The sequence below is a fragment of the Cyanistes caeruleus genome, chromosome 8, assembly GCF_971803275.1.
Source record: "Cyanistes caeruleus chromosome 8, bCyaCae1.hap1.1, whole genome shotgun sequence".
Lineage (NCBI taxonomy): Eukaryota > Metazoa > Chordata > Aves > Passeriformes > Paridae > Cyanistes > Cyanistes caeruleus.
The window spans coordinates 7,459,332-7,479,233 of record NC_141708.1 but is presented as its reverse complement, the minus strand read 5'-3'; the positions used below and the strand labels follow the sequence as shown (position 1 = coordinate 7,479,233).

The 19,902-nt window shown below is 34.3% G+C and overlaps 1 protein-coding gene across 5 annotated transcripts in view; it reads left to right on the top strand.

Annotated features, from left to right (window-relative positions):
* ATRNL1 (attractin like 1) overlaps nucleotides 1-19,902 on the top strand; it is a 432,328-nt gene that overhangs the window by 127,504 nt on the left and 284,922 nt on the right. For all 5 annotated transcript variants that reach the window (XM_086899053.1, XM_086899052.1, XM_086899057.1 and 2 more), the window contains one exon: nucleotides 6,047-6,140. In XM_086899053.1, coding sequence (XP_086755179.1) covers nucleotides 6,047-6,140 — 94 coding nt within the window. The remainder of the gene's footprint in view (nucleotides 1-6,046; nucleotides 6,141-19,902) is intronic.

Below are 19,902 nucleotides of genomic sequence, written 5' to 3'. Positions count from 1 at the left end.
TAATTTCTTTTCTTTGGGCTTTTACTCTGAATGACCAAATACACACAAATAGTTGCAATCACCAATTGTTGACTTCAGATGTTTTTCACCTTAGATTGGAATTTTCCTTTAAGGCTGCTATGAATAACTTTTGAATGCTTTTAAATAGTTTTGCGTTTCATACTGCCTTACAATATTTTTATTTTTATCTTTTTGTTTTTGTGCTCTCTTTAGAGAGAATGGGGGGAAAATAACAGTCTTTTGATGAAAGGAGGTTTTTGACCAAAATTTCCAAAACAGTAGAGAAGCTGCTGTCTTATGAAAATTTAAAAATACATAAAAACAACAACAACAACAACAACAATAATAATAATAACAACAATAATAATAATAGGTACTAGGCCTTTTATTCCCTGTAAAAGTGCTAAATACATCTCAGTATGAACATTAGACCATGAAGGCAACCAAAATCTTCACTTTATATTTTTGCTTTGAAAATAATTATCACGACTTAGTGTTTTAGTTTTTACTAAAGCTAGTAAGAGTTTCTCTATCTGATGTGAAATTATTTCTTTTTTAAGTGGTTCTAGTTATCTCTTCTGTTTTCATGTGAGAAATCTCTTCACAGCTGAGAAAACTAAGATTAAGTTAAGGAATAATATTTTGAATCTTGTGAAAGGTCTCTTTAAATGCTTGGATATGTAAAAAACTGTCCCATACATCAGATGTAGAGTTCAGTTTTGAATTGAACTCTTAAAATCTGCAGGTTAACCCAGTCTAAAATTTGTAGGCTATTTAGTACACTCAACTAACAACTAATATTATTATGTTTAGAAATGAAGTGTATAAGTGGAAGGAATGAAAAGGAAACTGATGAGTATGACATGTTAAACTTATCTCCAAATAAAGTATTCATAATAATTTCACTTGGATTTTCTCAGTTTGCTATGTCCAAAACTAGTGTAAAAGTTTCAGTTTTTCAAACAGATTAACATGGAAAACATGAAATTGCTGCTACTGTACTTCATGAGTTCATGTGGCAGTGTTTTGATGCAGCATGTTTTTTGGTATAAAAAGCATATTATTCCAACAGCAAGCTATAAAAATTATGTACAGTGGCATGAGAGATTCAGGCACAGTGATACTCTGGTTAATTGTTAAGATTCTGCTCAATTCCTAACAAGAAAAAAAGATCCTGTCTTTCAGTGTTAATCTCGTGTGTTGCGTTTTCATTATCTACTTGTATTAAACAAAATTATGGTTTTCCAAGCTGTCTTTATACTGTTCCTTGTTGATGATTAAAGACAGCTTTACTGTGATTGCTTGAGAGGTATTTATTACAAATAAACAAAAGAAATCAGTTCACTTTTCAGGATGAATGATTTGAACAGAAGGAATAATGAAATACAAACACTGCAGAGCTATTTTACCAGAGCAAAAATGGCTAAAGAACAAATACAAGCCTTTAATTGATGAGGGTGGTCTTTAAGTTCAACCAATCTAAATCTTGATTTCTGCCACAGATAATCAGTCTGTTGGTTTCTGGGTTTAATAGGATAAATATCCCACTTTTGGAATGTATATTTAGTCCCCAAAGCTAAGGAGATGACACCTGTGATTTCCAGATTGCTTGACTGTTGCTTTTCAGGAAAAAGTAATTGCCTTGCCAGTGGTCTCATGATGGCAGTAGCTTTAGTTCAAGGTTGAGTGAAATTGCTGTGTTTTCCTACGACTTTGAGTTCCATATGTGAGTGACAGAAATCCAAGATACTTGTCTATTCATCTCTGTCTCACAGTTCTTAGCACTGTGTTAGTGCACCTGTGTTTTTTCTTTTCTCTGCTATTAGGCTACTATAAAAATAAATTGAGACCAAAGAAAGACAAATCACAAGGTAAAACAAGAAAGAGGAAAATAAGATTAGTTCTAGATGTGTTAATATTTCTATTAATACTGATTTATTTTGGAGAATAATCATGTCACTGTAAAATGACAGTTCCATTTCTGCATGTACAGCACTATGTTCTAATAGCATCTTTTCTCCTGTTTCTTTTTTTTTTTGTTCTTCTGTTTTTATTGGTCATTGCTTCACAGAAGTTCTTTAGCTTAATTTTAATGCTACTCAATGAATGATCTTGTAGAAATGTTGTTGGTCTGTTTCAAAGGCTGAATGGGTGTATTTCCTATAAAAGCAACTGTTGAATGCAAAAAGGGTACCAGGGACTTCCAGCTAAATAAACATTTCTAGAGGATTAAGTGACTAGACAGTTTTGCAATATTAGTAATGTAGAAAATGGTCTCTGTAGGGCAGTTGTCATCTGAGTAGACTAATGGATTACAAAGGTGAATATTTACAGGGAAACTGAGCATTAAAATGTTGAATCTAATAGAATTTTACACTCACTAGTTCTTATTTAGTCTAAGAGAAACATTGTATCTCCTTTTAATTTAACTTATGGCTTGAATGTTAGCAAAATTAACAAAGTAGCACACCTCAATATTTAATGGCATTGTCATAATTTTTCTTTTAAAAGACGTCAGCAAGGTGTCTTGTAGTAATTATCTATGTGCAGCTATTGTTTAGCAACCTTTCATGTAAGCAAATGTATTTACTTTAAATCACCATCTGTAGTGGGCTCCATTTGAGAGCAAAAATGCTCTTGCAGCTGTATGGTGGAGATGGGGGCTAAGCAATAAGTGTTTTTAAATTCAATTGTTTAAAGCACTGCATGGAAATGGTGATGGGTATTGTTTTGTTGTCAGCATCAGCAAGAACATTTATATGCTGAGCTGGCAACTTGGAATCAATCATACTGTGGATTTATTATTTAATAAATTCTATAGGGCTGTGATTTTGCAGCATGGATTTGCTCTGCTGGGTTGTATTGTTTTCATATAATCTTTCTGTTCCACTTAGAATCTGCATGTTGTACAAAAGAACATTTTGAGCTGCTGTTTCCCTAAAAATAGAGTAGATATTGCAAGGCTGAGTTTTTTTCTTGTAGTTTTTAAAGTTCTAATGTCATCATTTAAGTTAATATGTAAAAAATAACAAAACAGAGGTCTAAATCCTATCTTTAAAGCAGGTTTTTATTGTGAACCGTAGATTATTTATTTAAAATATTTAATTATTGGTAAAAAGCATGGTAATTAACTATTTAAAGTAACTGTTTAAACAAAAGCAAGCTGGAGATGAGTGCACAGAGTGGTATGGGAGGACTTGAAGTTGCACTGAACTCACTGTTTCTGTCCAAGGACACAGCACAGTAGCCAGAATCATGGAACCATTTCATTTGGGAATAACCTGTCAGCTCACCCAGTCCAACCATTACCCCATCACTAACCCCCATCCCCAGGGGCCACATCCACACATCTTTTAAATCCCTCCAGGAGCAGTGAATTCAGCACTTCCCTGGGCAGCCTGTTTCAGTTCTTGGCAGCCCTTTCAGTGAATGAACTGAAGTGTTTGCCTCAAAAAAAGTATGGAAAATATAAATTGAATCTCTTTTCCTCATTTCTGCCGGCTGACAATGATTGATACAAAATACGATTTTAAAGCTGATTCCAAGACTTGGTGTATTTCCAGTAGCATTAGGCTGGGAAAGATCCTACCTTAGCTGCAGTTTTAACTGCATTCACTGAGAGTGGTTAAGCAGAAACAAATGGAAAATACTAAAGAAAATGTATATAGAGGCATACAGAAATATTGAGGTGATGGAAGAGTGTCAATCTTCTTCCAAATGTCCTGCAATATTGTCCTGCTTCTGCTATTGCATTTCTTTGATTACGTACACTCACATTTGGTTCAGTAACAGCAGTGATGGCTTATATGGGTTTTTTTTGGGTTACACCCCACATAGATCCACAGATTGGTAGGAATCCATTTTTAATCACACACTTGCAAGCGTGAGATAATTAACTGCATATAAAAAGCATATTAAAATATGCTTATGTTGCTGTGAAAGAAATTTTTTCTAGATGAGATTTAAAAGGTGTAAATGCAAAGTTGTTGGGATTATCCAGGAGCAATGAGATTAATAGGAACTTGCTGAATGAGAGTAATAAATGTTCATTGAAGTGCTGCTACTATATAATCACTTATGTTTTCCACTTTCACATTTGTGATCTAACTCCTATTAAGTGAGCAATAATTGTGGGAGCAATCAATTAAGGTTAGTTGGCAATAGCTTTTATATTTGTCAAAACACTGACACCTTTTGGAATGTGCTTCAGAATTCACCCTTTTAGCTCCTTTATAACTTTTGGGCTGTCTTGTGGAGCATCACTGTTAAGAGCACTTAAATATAAGCAGAATAAGCTGCTAAGAATATATTCCTGTATTTTTCACTGAAAACACTGCAAAGATTTACACAATTAAAATTAACTTTTGGAAAGAGGCTTTTCCAGCTTAAAGTGCCCAAATAATAATTCCATAAATGTAGAATGGAAAACATGAATGGATTTGGGAAAACATAACTGATAATGCAGTGGCAGCACTTCAATGGACATTTACTGTAGAGTCTCAAGAGAACAGCAGAATTACAAAGTGTAGGATTTTGTGGTAACCATAGGTATTTCTCAGAAGTGTTGTGTTATGAAACAGAAAAACATCACACATCACTATGTGCTGCATAGAAATTTCTGGTGTTTCTTGTAGACAGATAAAATACCTGGCACCTCCTTAGTAAGAATTCTTCCTTGAGTTCAGCTGCCTATTTAATGAGCTCTGAGTGCTGAACAAACCATTGAAGTCCTGAAATGGACATATAATAATATATTCAATATTATTCAATATATAAGATATTCAATAATATCTTACATTTAATTAAGTTTTTACATTGTCTAGTACCTTTTCCTCTATTTGTCTTAGACTGTGGCAGAGAGATGAGTGTGTATGGGATGGGACACTGTCAAAGAAGGATTTATTGTGTGTTATTCCTTATCAGTATAAGGGAAGTTTAAAACTCAGTCTGTGATAGGAATTTAATATGAGAATATAAAGTGGAGAGTAAACTTTTATCTTACACAGGTCACCACTTGGTACCATATCTGTTCCCAAGCAGGATCTCATATATTAAATTCTTTATCTTAGTCATAATTAAAACTTCAGTGAAAGTATAGTATAAACATCATGGTAGGTTCAGAGTTATTTTTGATTAAAGAAGGACTTTGAGTGTGGTGTGAATATTAGCAGGGAGTCATTCCATCGATGCAGGGATGTACTGACAAATTTACCAGGGAAAGATCAGTAAGTTTTGCACACTTGGTCGGGAATAAAAAATGGCTGCCTAAACAAGATAGTGATTCAAATAAACATGGAAAGGAAAAGGATGAAGAGATCTCTAGAACTGGGAAGAGGAAGATGTTTTTGAGGTGCGAATCTGTCTGGCAACAAGAGTGGCAGTGAGCAGACCACTGTGGAGAGAATTACTTTGGCCTTAAAGTGGAATGGAGTGATGATTATGTTCCTGTGATTCCCCTTCAATTCAGATTTCAGGAGCTTTTCAAGTTGTGTGTTTCCTGCTTCTAGAAAATTCTTGTGGGCTACCTGTAGTGTTTACTCCATCTTTGTTCAAATGGTTTCAGAGATTTCTTTTTGTTCACTTTTGTCAAAAGCAAGAATTCCAATTAAATTAGGTCTTTTACCAAACACCTGCAACAATACTTTTATTAGACTTTTCTAACTAAATGGATTTTGTCATTGCTTTTGTCATTGGTCATGATTTCACCCTGTACAGCAAATTATGAAAAATTTTCTGTATTGCACATCAAATGGTGGGTTTTAATGGCTTTTCTCAAACTGCTTTTACTTAAGGTGTAGAGGAGAGCCTCTAGTGACACTTGAATAGTTTTTAACTCTGCAGAAAATAAAGTAAGTGATATGCAAGTGAATTTTTCTGGAAAATATAAATGAAGTAGTAATAGGTAAATATTTCAATACAGCTTGTAGGAAATGTGTTTGGGATGAAGTATTAAAATTTATGAATAATCATTTAGTTATCAAGTAAAGTATGAAAAAAAGTGAAAAAAGTAAAGAGGAAATCTTACTTTTCCTTTTTGATTTTACAGCTTGCACATGCAGTGGACATGCAAATATCTGTCACATGCAAACAGGAAAGTGTTTCTGCACAACAAAGGGAATCAAAGGAGACCAGTGTCAACTGTGAGTACAATTAAATGTATACTAAAGTTATTGCAATCCTTGATTAATGAATAATCACTTTTTCCCCATTTCCCATCCTTGTTTTCATACTGAGTTTTATGATTGACCTGATAATGTTTTAGTGGTGGATATAGTGTTCCCTACATTTCTCAGGAAATTTCACTATTGCTTAGACTTTTGTTAAATTACATCACAAATATTAGTAATTTTTTGAGGATGCTAAAGACATCTAAAAAAACCATGTTGTTTCCAAGAACACACTGGAGGATTACCTCTATTTGTCTTCCTTTCTCTTAAGTTTTTAAAACATTAGTGTAAGAAAAAAATAGACATGAGTTAGTAATTACATTCATTATATTTATCAGTTATCTTGATGGGAATCTACAGTGATTCAAATTTTAGGGTTTTGGAACCTCATTAAGGTGTTTTAGACATTTTCCCACATCATAAAATTGAGACTATAGGAATGTGTAGGCCTGTCATGGAAAGTCTTTTTTTGCACTGGAATAGTTTTTTTTGTGTTTAGAGGAAGAGTTTGCACTTTCATAACAAATGGATTACTAAAAACAATCAAATACTGAAGTGGTATAACTTATCAAGTAGGAGAAATAACACATTGAAGTTAATTGTGAATAGTCTTATGGTTAAAGATGTTTCTTTCAGTCTGTTCTATCAGGTACACTGCATTGTTTAATAGGAACCTTATTCATTTTGCAGTTATAATAATTTTAGTAGTATCTGGCACCAAACTTAGCAGTGTTGTTTGGAAGTGGGGAAAAGGCACTTGAATCCAGGTAACTCCACCCCAGCAGGGAGAGGTGCCAGGTGCTTCTGCTCTGCCTGGCACAGCACATCCACTTACACTGGGATTGTGAATTTGTCTTTGATACAACCAATGAGCTGGCTTGGATCCTACCCTTAACACCTCACTTGATTAATTGTAAAGAAACAAGAATTTCTGATGCAGAGGATCTGTGTATATCCGTGAGAAAGAGCTGTACTGGGACTTTGTGTCCAGCTAATTGAAGACTCTCAGGATGAGATGGGAAATCAAGATTACAGCTAAATGGTGAAATTTTATCATGACAAAAGCTGGAATGATAATATCTTTAAGCTCTGAATTAAGTCTTCACTGAGAAGTCTTTTTTTCCCTTTTTTTGTGCCAAATTAATCAGTTCTAGGGGTTAATGAGTGATCTGATTACCAGCTATGGACTTGCATTCATGCCATTCTAACTATACAAAGGACAGGAAGAAAAATCCCCAACAATTTTTTTCCTCTGTCCTTCCTAACACTGGAACCACAGAAAACAGTTTCTGTGCTGAAAATGCCAATTCTTTATGGACTACCCTCCACATAAGACACTCCTTGCAGGCCTTCACCCCAGCCTGTTTTTCATGTATCTCTGTGGTTGTTGTTGTCCTTTGTCCTGTGTCTGTTTCATCACTGTTTTCTCCACTCTGATTTGGGACTTTTGTTTCAGATGATTGGTTGTGCTGCTCAGCTGTGTCAGTCAGCTGTCCTGAGTTTGTCTATCCTGAAAGGTTCTTTTATTCCACTTATTGAACTAGAAAAGGTTTTTCTAGTTGTGGGCATCCCTGGTCAGAATTTACAGCAATTGCACAACACAGATGAAACAGAAATTGGAATTTTGACTTCTCAAGAGTAAACTTAAAATTGCAAGTTTAGACTAAGAAATCCCTTTTTTAGTCACATGTAATACATTCCCCTTCTAGATTCATACACAAACCAAAGGTTTGTCCAGGACACGCTGTGGTGTTAAAACACTTGATATTTTAACTGTTGGTTTGTTTTTTGTTGGGTTTTTTTTTTGGTGTTGGTTTTTATTTTTTTTTTTTGATTAAATAAAATCTAAAGCTATTTTCAATTTTGTTTTTTTTGGCTGTGACTTCAGATTGTGAGATTCACATCTGTTGGGTTCATAAGCACTCAAGCAAATAACCACAGATTTTGAATTGGAGGACATAATCAAATGATATATTTAGAATTTGTCATTTTACTCTGATGCTTGGTTTGAGAGACTGATCCATTAATGTATGGAAGTTTCAATCAAATCTTTTTTAACTATTTCCTTTAGAACATCAGGAAATGAAGAACATGAAAAAAATTAAAAGCAATCACTAATACATCACTGAATGCAGTCCCATACTCCTTCTGAACTTCATATGAAGAATATGAACTTGATTTATTTTGTATTATGCTTTAAAAAAATAGAAAACTATTTCCTCTTTAAAAATCATTTGTAGACTCACAACCTCTCTTGAATGTATCATAAGATAAATATGCAGTCATTATCTAGAAGATAAGGAAAAATTTGAATCAGCTCAATGCATTCCTTGTATTTATTACTTTATAATATTCTGTATAAATCTTCTAAAACTTGATTCAAATTGGGGATACTGTTCTCCATTGCTCTGGATGAATGTTTGGGGTTTTTTTTTTTTTTTGCTACTTACTAGTTAGGCTGTTGAGCAATCTCAGCAGCAAACCTACAACCTTGTGGTTTGCTAAAATAAGGATTTCTATGAAAATTCCAACCTCTGGCTGTTCAGTGAGAAAGTTAGATTTATATTTCTGTCAAGATTCTTATTGATTAAGAAGTCATAGCTGCAGGGCTCTATGTTATGTTACACATCATGCCTTGTGGGCAGAGTTTTTATGAAATCTGGGAAAGTTTACAACACTTTTTCTTTTATTTTTCCATCCCTACCTTATCAACTCTGTGCTTTTATGGAAGATGTTATTTATTTTATTTTTTATTTATTCATGTATTTTTTAGCATATCCATCTCCCAGTTTATTCATTTCTTAATTGTGTTGTTGGATGTTATGAAGCACAGTGTCATTTGAAATCAAAATTAGTTTGGTAAAGCAGCTTGGAGCACAGATTTGCATTTTGTTTTACAGTGTTTCTTTAATGACACATGATCATATATTTTTCAAATGTTAGTATTTTTGCTTCTGTTACGTTGGTAGATTCAGTTGGTAAAAACCTTTAGTAGTCTTCTAATACTGAGGAAATTACTGGAATGGTTTGATTATTCTAAGTAACTAGACTGTAAACATTAAAAACAGATACAAATAAAAATACTTGGATTCTTGGTTTTCCCCTTAGTTTTTTGAAAATGAAATATGTAATTGATAGTAACAGGAAAACCATGGTGACTTAGCCATATTTTTTGGAGAAAACTATTGCTTCAAGGCAGTTTTTAAATCTAATTTTCTCTAACATTTGATTACTAGCTGCTGATTTTATTTTCTCATAGAATTCTGTTGACAGAGGTTTTAAAAATTCCATATGTTTTGGTGTATCCATATGCAGGATTACACACAGGGAACTTTTCAGGGAATAGGCTTGTGGGAATGTGCAGAATATGCTGATGAGATGTTTCAAAGTTCAAATTTTGATATTAAATGACAGAAATTTCGCTGCATGCAGGAAAGAAAAATATGAAAAGGATGGGATCAAGTGAGTAATTAAATAATTCTTTAAGAGGTTTTAGTACGTCTGAGCTCTTGCAAGTGCAAGCCTTCCTTGGAGATGTGTCTGTAGGTTTTGTCATCATCATGTAAGAACTGGGCTAAAATTTGGCTTTAAAACTTCTATACTGAAGAACTACTAGTTGGAAGGAAAATACTGGGGGAAAAGTATGATTTTAAATCTCACATTTCATAGTATATTTTATATAGTTGTAAGAAGGATAAATTCAAGATTATGAAATTTATTGCTCATTTTAGTTCTTACCGGTGCCCACACCATTAATTTCTTAGACATACCTCTTCTGTAAAAGTGGAAGAAATACTATCTTATTTATAAAAAGATATGGTGTTTATTTGGTAAAAATCTTTCCTGTATGTAAGTTCTAAATAGCTATTTAATAATGTAAGGATCTGTGCATAAAAAATAAGCACTTATTGATAGTCTGCAATGCATAAGATTTTAAAATATCCAGCCGTACTCCTCTGTATAATTTCCGTCGACAGAATGGTGTAATTCCTCTTACCAGATGGAAAGGCAGGTTAAGATATACTGGGTTATGAGTCAAATTCACCATTCTATTGAGATCACTGCAGCTTTATTTGCAGATAGCAGAGTAAATCTTTTCCCAATTTCCACACAGAGCTTCTCTTGCTGCTCTCCAGTAGGGCAAGAATTGGCAGCAATCATATAATGAATTCACTTGATTTGAACTTCCTTTATCAGAGACACACACAGAAATCCCACAACCAAATATACCAAAAGGAATTCTTCTTGCTGGAAATTTAATAAAAAACCCCCTTATTTTATTGAGAAACTTTCTTTACCTGACTGAGGGTATAATACATTTAATACTGCTTACTGTGGTGGTTGGTGGGTTTCTAAAGTAGAGTTAAAAAGTATAATATTTAGTGGTTTAAATTACTACAGGAACAGCATTTTGGTGTTTTTCCTTCCTGATTTCAACACTTTTCCCCCCTATTTCTATAATTTGATAATATTCCACCATTAGTGTTGCATATTTGGTGGTATTTGATAGGAGATGTTTTCTACCTGTTCATGCTGAGTCCAGCCCTCGAGTTTTCAGTTTAAGAGAAAACTTTGACATGCTAATGCATGTTACTCCATTACCTGTGACGATTGGAGGAGAATTACAGCAAAATCTGTCATGTAGCTGTTGGTGGGTTTAGCAACTGCCTCTCTTCGTATTTAACTGCCTGAAAATTTCATCTTGCCTCTGTAAGGACAGGTTCATGCCCTCAGCTGGTTCTCAAAGAGCTGGATCATTAGGTTTCTAAGGAGAACAATAAAATAAAACTCCTACTTCCACATTTATGAGAACATTTATGTTTTAAATGTACTCATTTACTGCTCTACATGTAGTAATTATTGTCAGATGTTTCAAGGATTTCAGATATTTTTTTCTTTTAATCCATGTTGCTAGCATCAATCATTTTTTCTTAAATTGCAGCTTTCATTTAAGCAATATGTCTAATATGAAACTTCAGAACATGACCCAAATGTACTCTAGTGCCTCAAACACTCAGAAGGCACTTGAAACATTTCAGATCCAAAATTTGAAGAAAAGGAAAATGCAGGTTTTGGCAGTATTATATGTCACTCTTGGGCTTTCTATTGATTTTTTTGTTGTTGTTGCTGTTGTTTTTGTTCTGCAGTAGGCTCAGTATATTCAGTATATTATATGTAAAGTTCATGAGGCTCTCTGGGATCTTTAAGAGTTGCAGTCTCTCTGTAAGTGAAACAACACTTTTTGTAAGCATTATTACTTCCAAACATTACATTTTATTCAAGAAGTTGTCCAGTTTTGCAGAAATAAAGAACTAGAGGTGGAATGTCATGTATCATTCCTAGAAGACAGTGCTCTCAGAGCAGAAGTGACAGTGAGTGGCTGAGGGAGAAGCTGCTGAGCACCTTGCAGAGAGCTTTTTACCTTGGGACTTGGTTGTGTTCTGTCCCCATGAAATATGCCTTTTATCTTTCTGAGTTTAGTACTAATTGTCTGCGAAGTGGGGGGAAGTATGGGAATGAGAGTTTCTCTTTCATGAGAATAAAGTAATTTTGCTTTGGCTTCTAAGTTAGGATCGTCCATAACTTACTGTATGAACATATATAAAAATGTCTTTTGGTTTGGCAAGTTCAGCAAAGGAGGATCCTCTCACCACTGGACTTCAGTTGTTTTCTAAGACTTTTTTATAGTCATGACTACCTCTTCAGGCTACCTCCAAAAATGGTAAGTCCAGAGCAAAACAGGTATTTTTTACAATTGTAAAAAAAAATAAATTTTAAAAAATTGTAAACATCTTAAAAAAATTTAAAATTTTGCAATTGTAAAAAAAAATTGGCTAAAGAAGGAATGCAAGCAGTGTCCTTGTCTCTTGTGCTCAATTTGTTCACATTTGTATGTGTGCTGGACGGAGATTTAATTAATATAGTTTTGGTTTCCTATTTGAAACATATATAATGCTGGATTTTCTTTCAAAAGAAGTGAATCTCTTGTTCTTAAAAATTGTTCCTCCAGTGCCATGGCCATGTCATTCAGTGACTGGTATTTGAATAATCTGTTTTGCTCAGTGCAGGTTATATCAGCGAAGCAGTGGAACAGGGCAGGCTGCCCAAGCCTTTCACAGATCCCATGCCAGTGTGACCTGTTTTGAATTCCAGTGCTCAAGCTCTATCTGTTGTAAGGCAAACCTCTTTATATAAAAATGCTAGTAATTTTTGGTGCAAAGTGTCAATTGTCTAGGGATGTACAGTTAAGGTAATGCTTCTACGTACTATTTTTATTTAAATAGAATAATAGCACAGCTGAAAAGAATAGATAAGTTTGCATATTCTGTATGTCTGAAAGAGACTCATAAAGAATTAAAGCTAAATATAGGATGAAGACACTTATTCTGCCTTTAATTAGTTATGTTCTGAGTTTGGACTGAGATGAGATTAGGAGTGGGAGTGATGCTGATGTTTACTCAAACAGGAAGAAGAGAAACAAGCATAGACTGTGCCCCATGGAAGAGTTACTGGGAGGAAGAGAGAAAGGGAGGTTCTGACTGCCATAAAATTGCTTTATTATTGAGTCTGATTTTTTCTTACCCAGCAAAGTTGTAGCTTCAGTTTCTGTGCTTGTTTTTAGAAAGAAGGAGGTCAAAGGGCTTTGTGGATTGGGTGGCTTTACATCTTGCCTCGGGCTAGCTTTAAAGCAGAATTGCACATATCTGCATAGCCAATGGTTTGTCTTTGTCTCAGACAGGGTCAGAATAGATTGCAGAGATTTAAAATTTGAGGTTGTCTTTTTTAACCCCAGTTCAAGCAGTTGAAAATGATGGGGCTCTGCTGCATTGCCTCTGTCAAGGTGTGCAATGGAGGCACCTGGGGATGCTTCTCTGTGGCCAGGACTGGAACTCAGTTAAGAGTTAGGGATGCTGAGTAATGTAAGTCATGTAAGCCAGAACTCAGCATGAACAACCCTTCTTGTAAAGTACCAGCCCAGTGGGGAGAGGTGTTTGCAGTTACACCATCATCTCCTGGCATTGCTGCCTTGAGAAAATGAAAAAGGAGACTGGAGAATTTCTTGTACGACAGCCAAGAAAGAGAGTGTTCAGATTCCAGAAAACACTTACTGGAGGCTGCTGACAGTGGAGACAAACTTCTTTTCAATATATGGCTCTGCCAGGCATTTGTCTTTCCTCACCTGCATGAGCCAAATACCCCCAATACTATAGTCTGTTCTTTCTGTCCAGATATAATGCTGGGGTCTCCACAAAACACAAATATATGCAGCTTGATTATCATGCTCACTAGGTTTGTTAACCATTAGTATTATATTCTGTTCTTTCAGTTGCTTTCAGTTCTGTTCTATTCTGTTGCTGGAGTTGGATTATGAATTGTCATTGTTCATTGGAGCTGTAATTAATCTCACAAATCAGAAATTGCCATGGGTAGGATCTGTGAATTACTCTGCAGACAGGGAGAAATAACACAGATTTCCAGCAGAGTATGAAGTTGGTTGACCCTACTGTTTTAGTTAAGGATAAGTCATTCACTTTATAGAAGGAAAAGAAAATAACTGATGGCTTTTCTGGCTACCCATCCTGCTGTCATCAGAAAAAAAATACCTTCAGCTGAGTTATGACTGACAAAACAGTTATTTCAGGGAGTTCTTTTCATAAAATTCTACTATATACTGCTTGGTTGTAACTGATTAAATTCAATGTATGCTGTGTTACAGTAACAGCCCTTTGCATCATTATTATTATTGCTGGCTACTGCTACTGCAGTGAGCTTTGGACAATTAACTATGGAGCAGAAGGGAGGAAAGTGATACTTACTTTGTGGAAGGCAAATATTTAAGGAGATTAAAAAAAAAATAAATTGAGAGTAAACAGTCCTACAAAACTTTATGGAGGACAAACCTTTTCAAGGTGATCATCTTTCAGAAAACAAATGTTGCTAGTACAGTTTTTTGTGGACTTGGTATCTAGAACAAAGAATTTGACATATTTTATTAGTTTTGCCTTCATGATGCACAAACATTGGTCAGTTTTAGTATGTATAAACATTTGAGGAATCAGTGGTGTCAGAGTGGTTTTAATTTTTTGGTGTTTCTTAGGGAATCTTGGTTACTATAAGAGATACAGATCATCTTTAAAAATGGCTTATCAAAATGTTATGCATCATTGGTGGTCCTTTGTGCTGGAAAAGAGCTGAGGAGGAAAGCCAAGGCAGTTCTGCCATGCCCCCAAAAGAGAGAAGGGAAATAGCTGAAAAGAAGAACTTACAGCAGTATTGCTGTGCCCTTCATCAATGTCCTTTATTAAAAAAAGCACAATTGTTTTTGCTCTATAAAACCATCAGTTTTCAGTTGTTTGCTTAGTAAGTAAGTTACTTTAAATAGTTTTCAGTTTAGGGTAAGGTCAACCAATCTATACTGATGGACTATTGGATTGCTACATCTGGAGATGTATTAATTGTTTCTGAACTTCTTTGTATAGCTTTTCCTTTCTTCTATGGTTTCCACCAAGGATAAAATAGTTACTTAACCTTCTCTTGTAGAAGCAATTAAATATATCTAGTAAAAAACTTGGTGAAATTCTTTCCCTGAATCATTCATGGTACCACTGTAATGAGTATCTAGTAAGATTTTTCTACAGTATTTTATTAGAGAGAAAGGAGAATTGGTTCGTTTTCCTTAACTGATTATCAGAACAAATGAAGTTTGGCTTGATGAAGTTTAGAGAGAATGGAGTTACATTGTAAAGAGAATTATGATTTAGTTACAGACATTGATTTCAGTACACAAAACTGGTATTTCATTATGTGCTGCTGGACTTCAACTACTCAGTACTAGAAACTCCACTTGTGAGAAAAACAAGTAAAAATTGTTGTGGGCCACAGATATATTGAGTTTTGGGACAGATAATGCAGTTCCTTCTCATTTGAAAGTGATCTGTAAAATTGAGATGATTTCAAAGGAACCCCAGCTGTTTCTGAAAATAGTATATTTTGCATGTTCATGTAAATTCTGACCTTTTTTGAGATTTGTGACAGGTAAGATTCTGTGGTGAGCTTATTAAATAGTATTGGCTGTCCCCCCAAACTCCCCTTTTCCATTTTTAGTTGGGTTTGCTATTTTTTTTTTTTTTAATGAAGCTAAATCTTCCTGAAATGACGTTAATTATTGAGGCACAAAGCATCACTTCTTAGTAAATGATGAATAGCACTTATTAGCACTTATGCCTTTTAAATGACTGAAAATATTTTTTCTGTTTTAATTTAAGGAAAAATCCTTTTAGATACAAATGAGTGATTATTTGACCTGATCTATATTTAATATGTTTGAATATTATTAATATCCATCATTTTCTGAGATACTTGATTGAATGTAGTCTCAAGTTTATTAAAATGGATTTTTTGGAAAGCTATGAAATAACTTTGTAATTAAATCCAATGTGAAGTGTATATAGGAATTACATCAGAATAGTTTTCTCTTGAATTATCAGGACACTATACAAATAAAATAAAGCATTAGGATATTGCATGTCAAAATAACTATTTCCCTTACTATTTTACTGTGTGGAAAATTCAAAATCTGTATGGAATGGGAGGTGAGCTGGAATTTAACCAACACTTTTTTTCCAGAGTTGAACTGATATAACACAGTTCTCTTGCACTTCAGGCTTTCTTTTTTTAGCTGGGCAGAGAAAATGTTCAAGGAGAATTTACAATGAAAATAGTTTTTCAATAGAGTCTGTATTAAGTTTGGCATTTAAAAAAGAATCAAATTGAATGATTTGAAGTTGATACTGATTTTATTGAAAGTTAACTGAAAATATTAGCTGTTGTAGAGTTTGTTTCCTGTTGAAAACCAGGTTTGGAGTACTACAGTGGGTGTTGAGTGGCTTCAAAATAGTTGTGTTGCTGTTGCTGGTTATTGCAGCCAACTGATGACGTAATTTTGATGAGGACTGAGCAAAGACTGGAGTGCTCTGTGCTGTCAGGGCTTGTGCTACCCAAGTCAATACATTCTGGAAGAAACACTTTTTATTTGAAAGGAAAGCAGTTTTCTAAGGTAGATCCATCCAAAGTACCCACATTTTGCTTATTATCAGTGCACAAGTTCAATGTATGTAGTAATCCAAACATTTGATTCTTTTTAAATTGTGAATTTAAAAACCCAAGTTTTTTGAATCTCAAGTTCTTCTCAGCAGATCTAAAATTCTTGTGCTTTTTCAAAGCTGCTGAAAATCCCTTCATTATTTTCAAGTCTTAACTCTGAGATAAAATAGTATCCATTGTGCAGCCTAGATCTGGGCTTATAATTCACATCTGATAGGCCATTAGTATGGTAATTAGTAATTGGTACAAGAGTTGTTAAAGTTGAAATAGACATCTGGTTTAATCAATTTGTCATTAAGGAAGTGCAAGTGTAGAGGTAGCAATGGGAAAAGAAAATACCAGTGTGAGAGCTCAGAGCACTATCAATACAAAGCTGAGTTTGGAATTGCAATAGTGCCTATTTATCTTGCTTGATATGGATTGCTCAGTGCTCAATTTGCTCAAAATACCACACCCTGTTTTTATTTTAAAATCTATTTTCAAAACCTTACAAATAACTAAAAGAAATGAAGCTACATTGTGATGAAAACCCACTGATAGATATATCCATCAACTTCAGCTTGTGATATTCATATATTTTATTTACTGAGAAAGGGAAGAAAAGAATTTTTTATAGAGCAATAAGGAAAGGCTAGGTCAGGTGGGTACTAAAGACACTATTTGATAGAAATCTCCTGGTGATGGAAAGATTGCTTTTCTTTTCCTCTTATGGTCTCTAATGATGAAATATGCCTCTTCCTACTGCCATTTTCATTTTCTGTTTCCTCTTTCAGTCAATTGCATACCTTTACATATAGATGAAAATTTAGCTGGAATAGTTATATTTCTGGTTTCAAAGTTAGGATGTTTTGTTTCACATTGTGTGCCAGTTATTAGTTTTAAATTGCTTCAGTAGTTGCCAAGAGTATTAGAAGAATGCACACAAAAGATTAAAGCTATGCACAGACAGAACCAAGAAATGTGTTTTGGTATTAAGACATGGGAGTGAGAAATGCATTAGTCCTCATTTCTTTTTCCATGAAGCTTCTGGTAATTATGTAGACTGTGCACATCAATTATACAGTGCTAAATTGTGCTTAAAGATTCACCATCCTGAGGAGCCTGAAACAAACTTGCATTCTGCTGCAGCTGCATGTGCAGGCATCTGGCAGTCAAGCAGGTTTTCTTTTATATTGAATCATCTTTCCATCTCAACCCTTTCTGGGCACTTGTTGCAGAACCCACATTCCAATGCTCCCCCACCTCCCAAGTACAGGCAGTGCTAGAGAAGCTTTTTGTGCCACTCCTGCATGAATGATGGGTAATTGAAATGGAATATTAATTCCATTCTTGGAATGGTTGGGTAGATAAGGGGACTGCATGCAACATTTCAGAGTTGCTTAGAAAACTGTAGGTATGCGAGCTGTAGTTTATTAACACAAGGGAAAATAGGAGGCTGTGAAAATTACACTGCTTCAGAAATGTGGGTGAGCTCCAATCCTTTATTTGGTCACTGAAATCCATTGTGAAACCCTGTACTGATATTCTTCCTTGCTGAAGCTTTGTCTATTTAGGAGGAATATTATTATTTCCTGTTTAAAACTTAGGAGATGGACTACCTGGGATAATTAATTCTGCAGGTAGAACATACATAAGCACATGTGCCTGCATAAACATCCTTTTTTCTTTGCCTTCATTCTTAGCCTGCATTATCATGTGAATGACATGAAATAATGAAAACTTGGAAAGACAGTAAGTTACAATAAACATTACTGAAAAGTATATATAATGTTTTACCTCTTGTAATGCAAACTCACAACATTTGATCCAAAAAGTAAATTCTCCATCACATGCAACGTATTTTCAGTGAATGATAACAGATAAGGCAAGAAGAAATAATTTAGGACCAATTCTATCTGTACTCACCAGCTGAAGGATAAGAATATCTTAATATTAAAAATGCTTCCTTATTCTTTTCTTCTTCTGTACCAAATAATCAGCACTAGAAAATATAAAATATAAATTAAGCTGCACAACCTTCACATGCTTTGAGCTTTCTAATTTTTTTTCTTGTGGATGTATTGAAAAATAAGTGGTATTTATCAGATGACTAGATAATGGGGCTGGGGAGCTTGATTACAAGGCCATACATCAATCCAAGGACCTGATGATATGCTAAACTTCAGCAGTGGAGCCTGAGTGGCTTAGATTATCACTTCAGAAGGATCAACTTAAAGATTTAGTTCTCCATCTCTATCTATTATTTTTATATTACAAAAAAGGAATTTTTCAGCAATTTAAGAAAAGAACAAAGTACTAGAAGGCAAAGTAAAAACTTAGCTAGGAAAGCTGTTTTAAATAATGTCAGGAGTCCGATTTAGAATCAAAGCAAACTTATAATCACATTTGAAAATTTGATCTGCCACAACACTTTTTTTTTTTCTCAGTGTTGCACAGAGCAAAGATAAATTTAGGAATACTGGATTACAGCAGGAGGCCAAAGCAAGAGCAGTGAGATTGGCAAAGCAACATACGGAATGTGTCAAAAAGGGCTCATTGTCCTGGAAGAAAAGATTTTGGGCTGCTCCCAGAGAAGTGATAAGAATTAAAGGGTAAAGGAACAGTCAGATAGGCTGAAAGAGATTTAATAAATCAGATTTCATAAAGAAGACTTAAAAAAAAATAAAATTGTCCTGGAAATGAGTTCTTACAAGATCATAAGGAGATAAGGGCAGCAATTACTTTCTAACAGCTGCTACAAAATCTAATCTTGTTCTTCTTTAGGTCATTTTATCCTCTCTTACGTAGAGTCTTGATTTAATCACAGATTTGGCCCCTGATTCAGAGAAATATTTTAATACATGATAACACTTTGCTCCTTAGGTTTAAGAGGGGATATTCCCTTGCTTTAGTGAGAATTGGGAACATACAGTTTACTTTCATTTCCTTTGCTCTTGGGAGGCTAATTGTAAAATGTCACATATGGGATAGCAGCATGAGTTTCACAAAACAAGTCCATAAGATTTTTTTTACTCCTGATACTTTGCTTCTCTTCATTCATTCATTTTACTTCTCTTTATTGTTTTTAGGTGTTTTCTTTGCTTGGTAAAGAAAGGGGTTTTTTTTTGTGAGGAAAGTTAAAGCTGAAGGTGACAAATAGTGATTGTAAGAAATGAAAAATAAATAAATCAATCCTTCATGTTGAACAGAAGGATTGCCTCCTTTGTATTTGTGAATAAAAGAAGATGTAATAGCACATCTAAACAGATGAACAGCCCCACTGCTATTCAATGCCAACCACGTGTAAGTTAAATAATTCTGAGGTCCATAAGTGGGAATTATATAAATCCATTATTGGTGAAAGTTTTTTCTTTTTAGGAAAATGCATTTTTTGTTGGCTTGTACTGTAGGTTTTTTTTCTCATTTTATTTTCTGTTTTATTTATATCACCTGATGTGTGTAAAATTAAATGCATTACCCTGTGTTTAGGTAGAAAAAGAAAAGAAAATCAGGATATTTTTTGTTTTCTTAATTCTCTTGTCTTTTTGTCATTGACTTTCATGAAGCCTTTCCTGTGCCATTACTCTATTGCTTTTGTTCTTACATTTTTGGAAAATAGTTAAATGTATGATTTAATAAGTGGTTTGACATT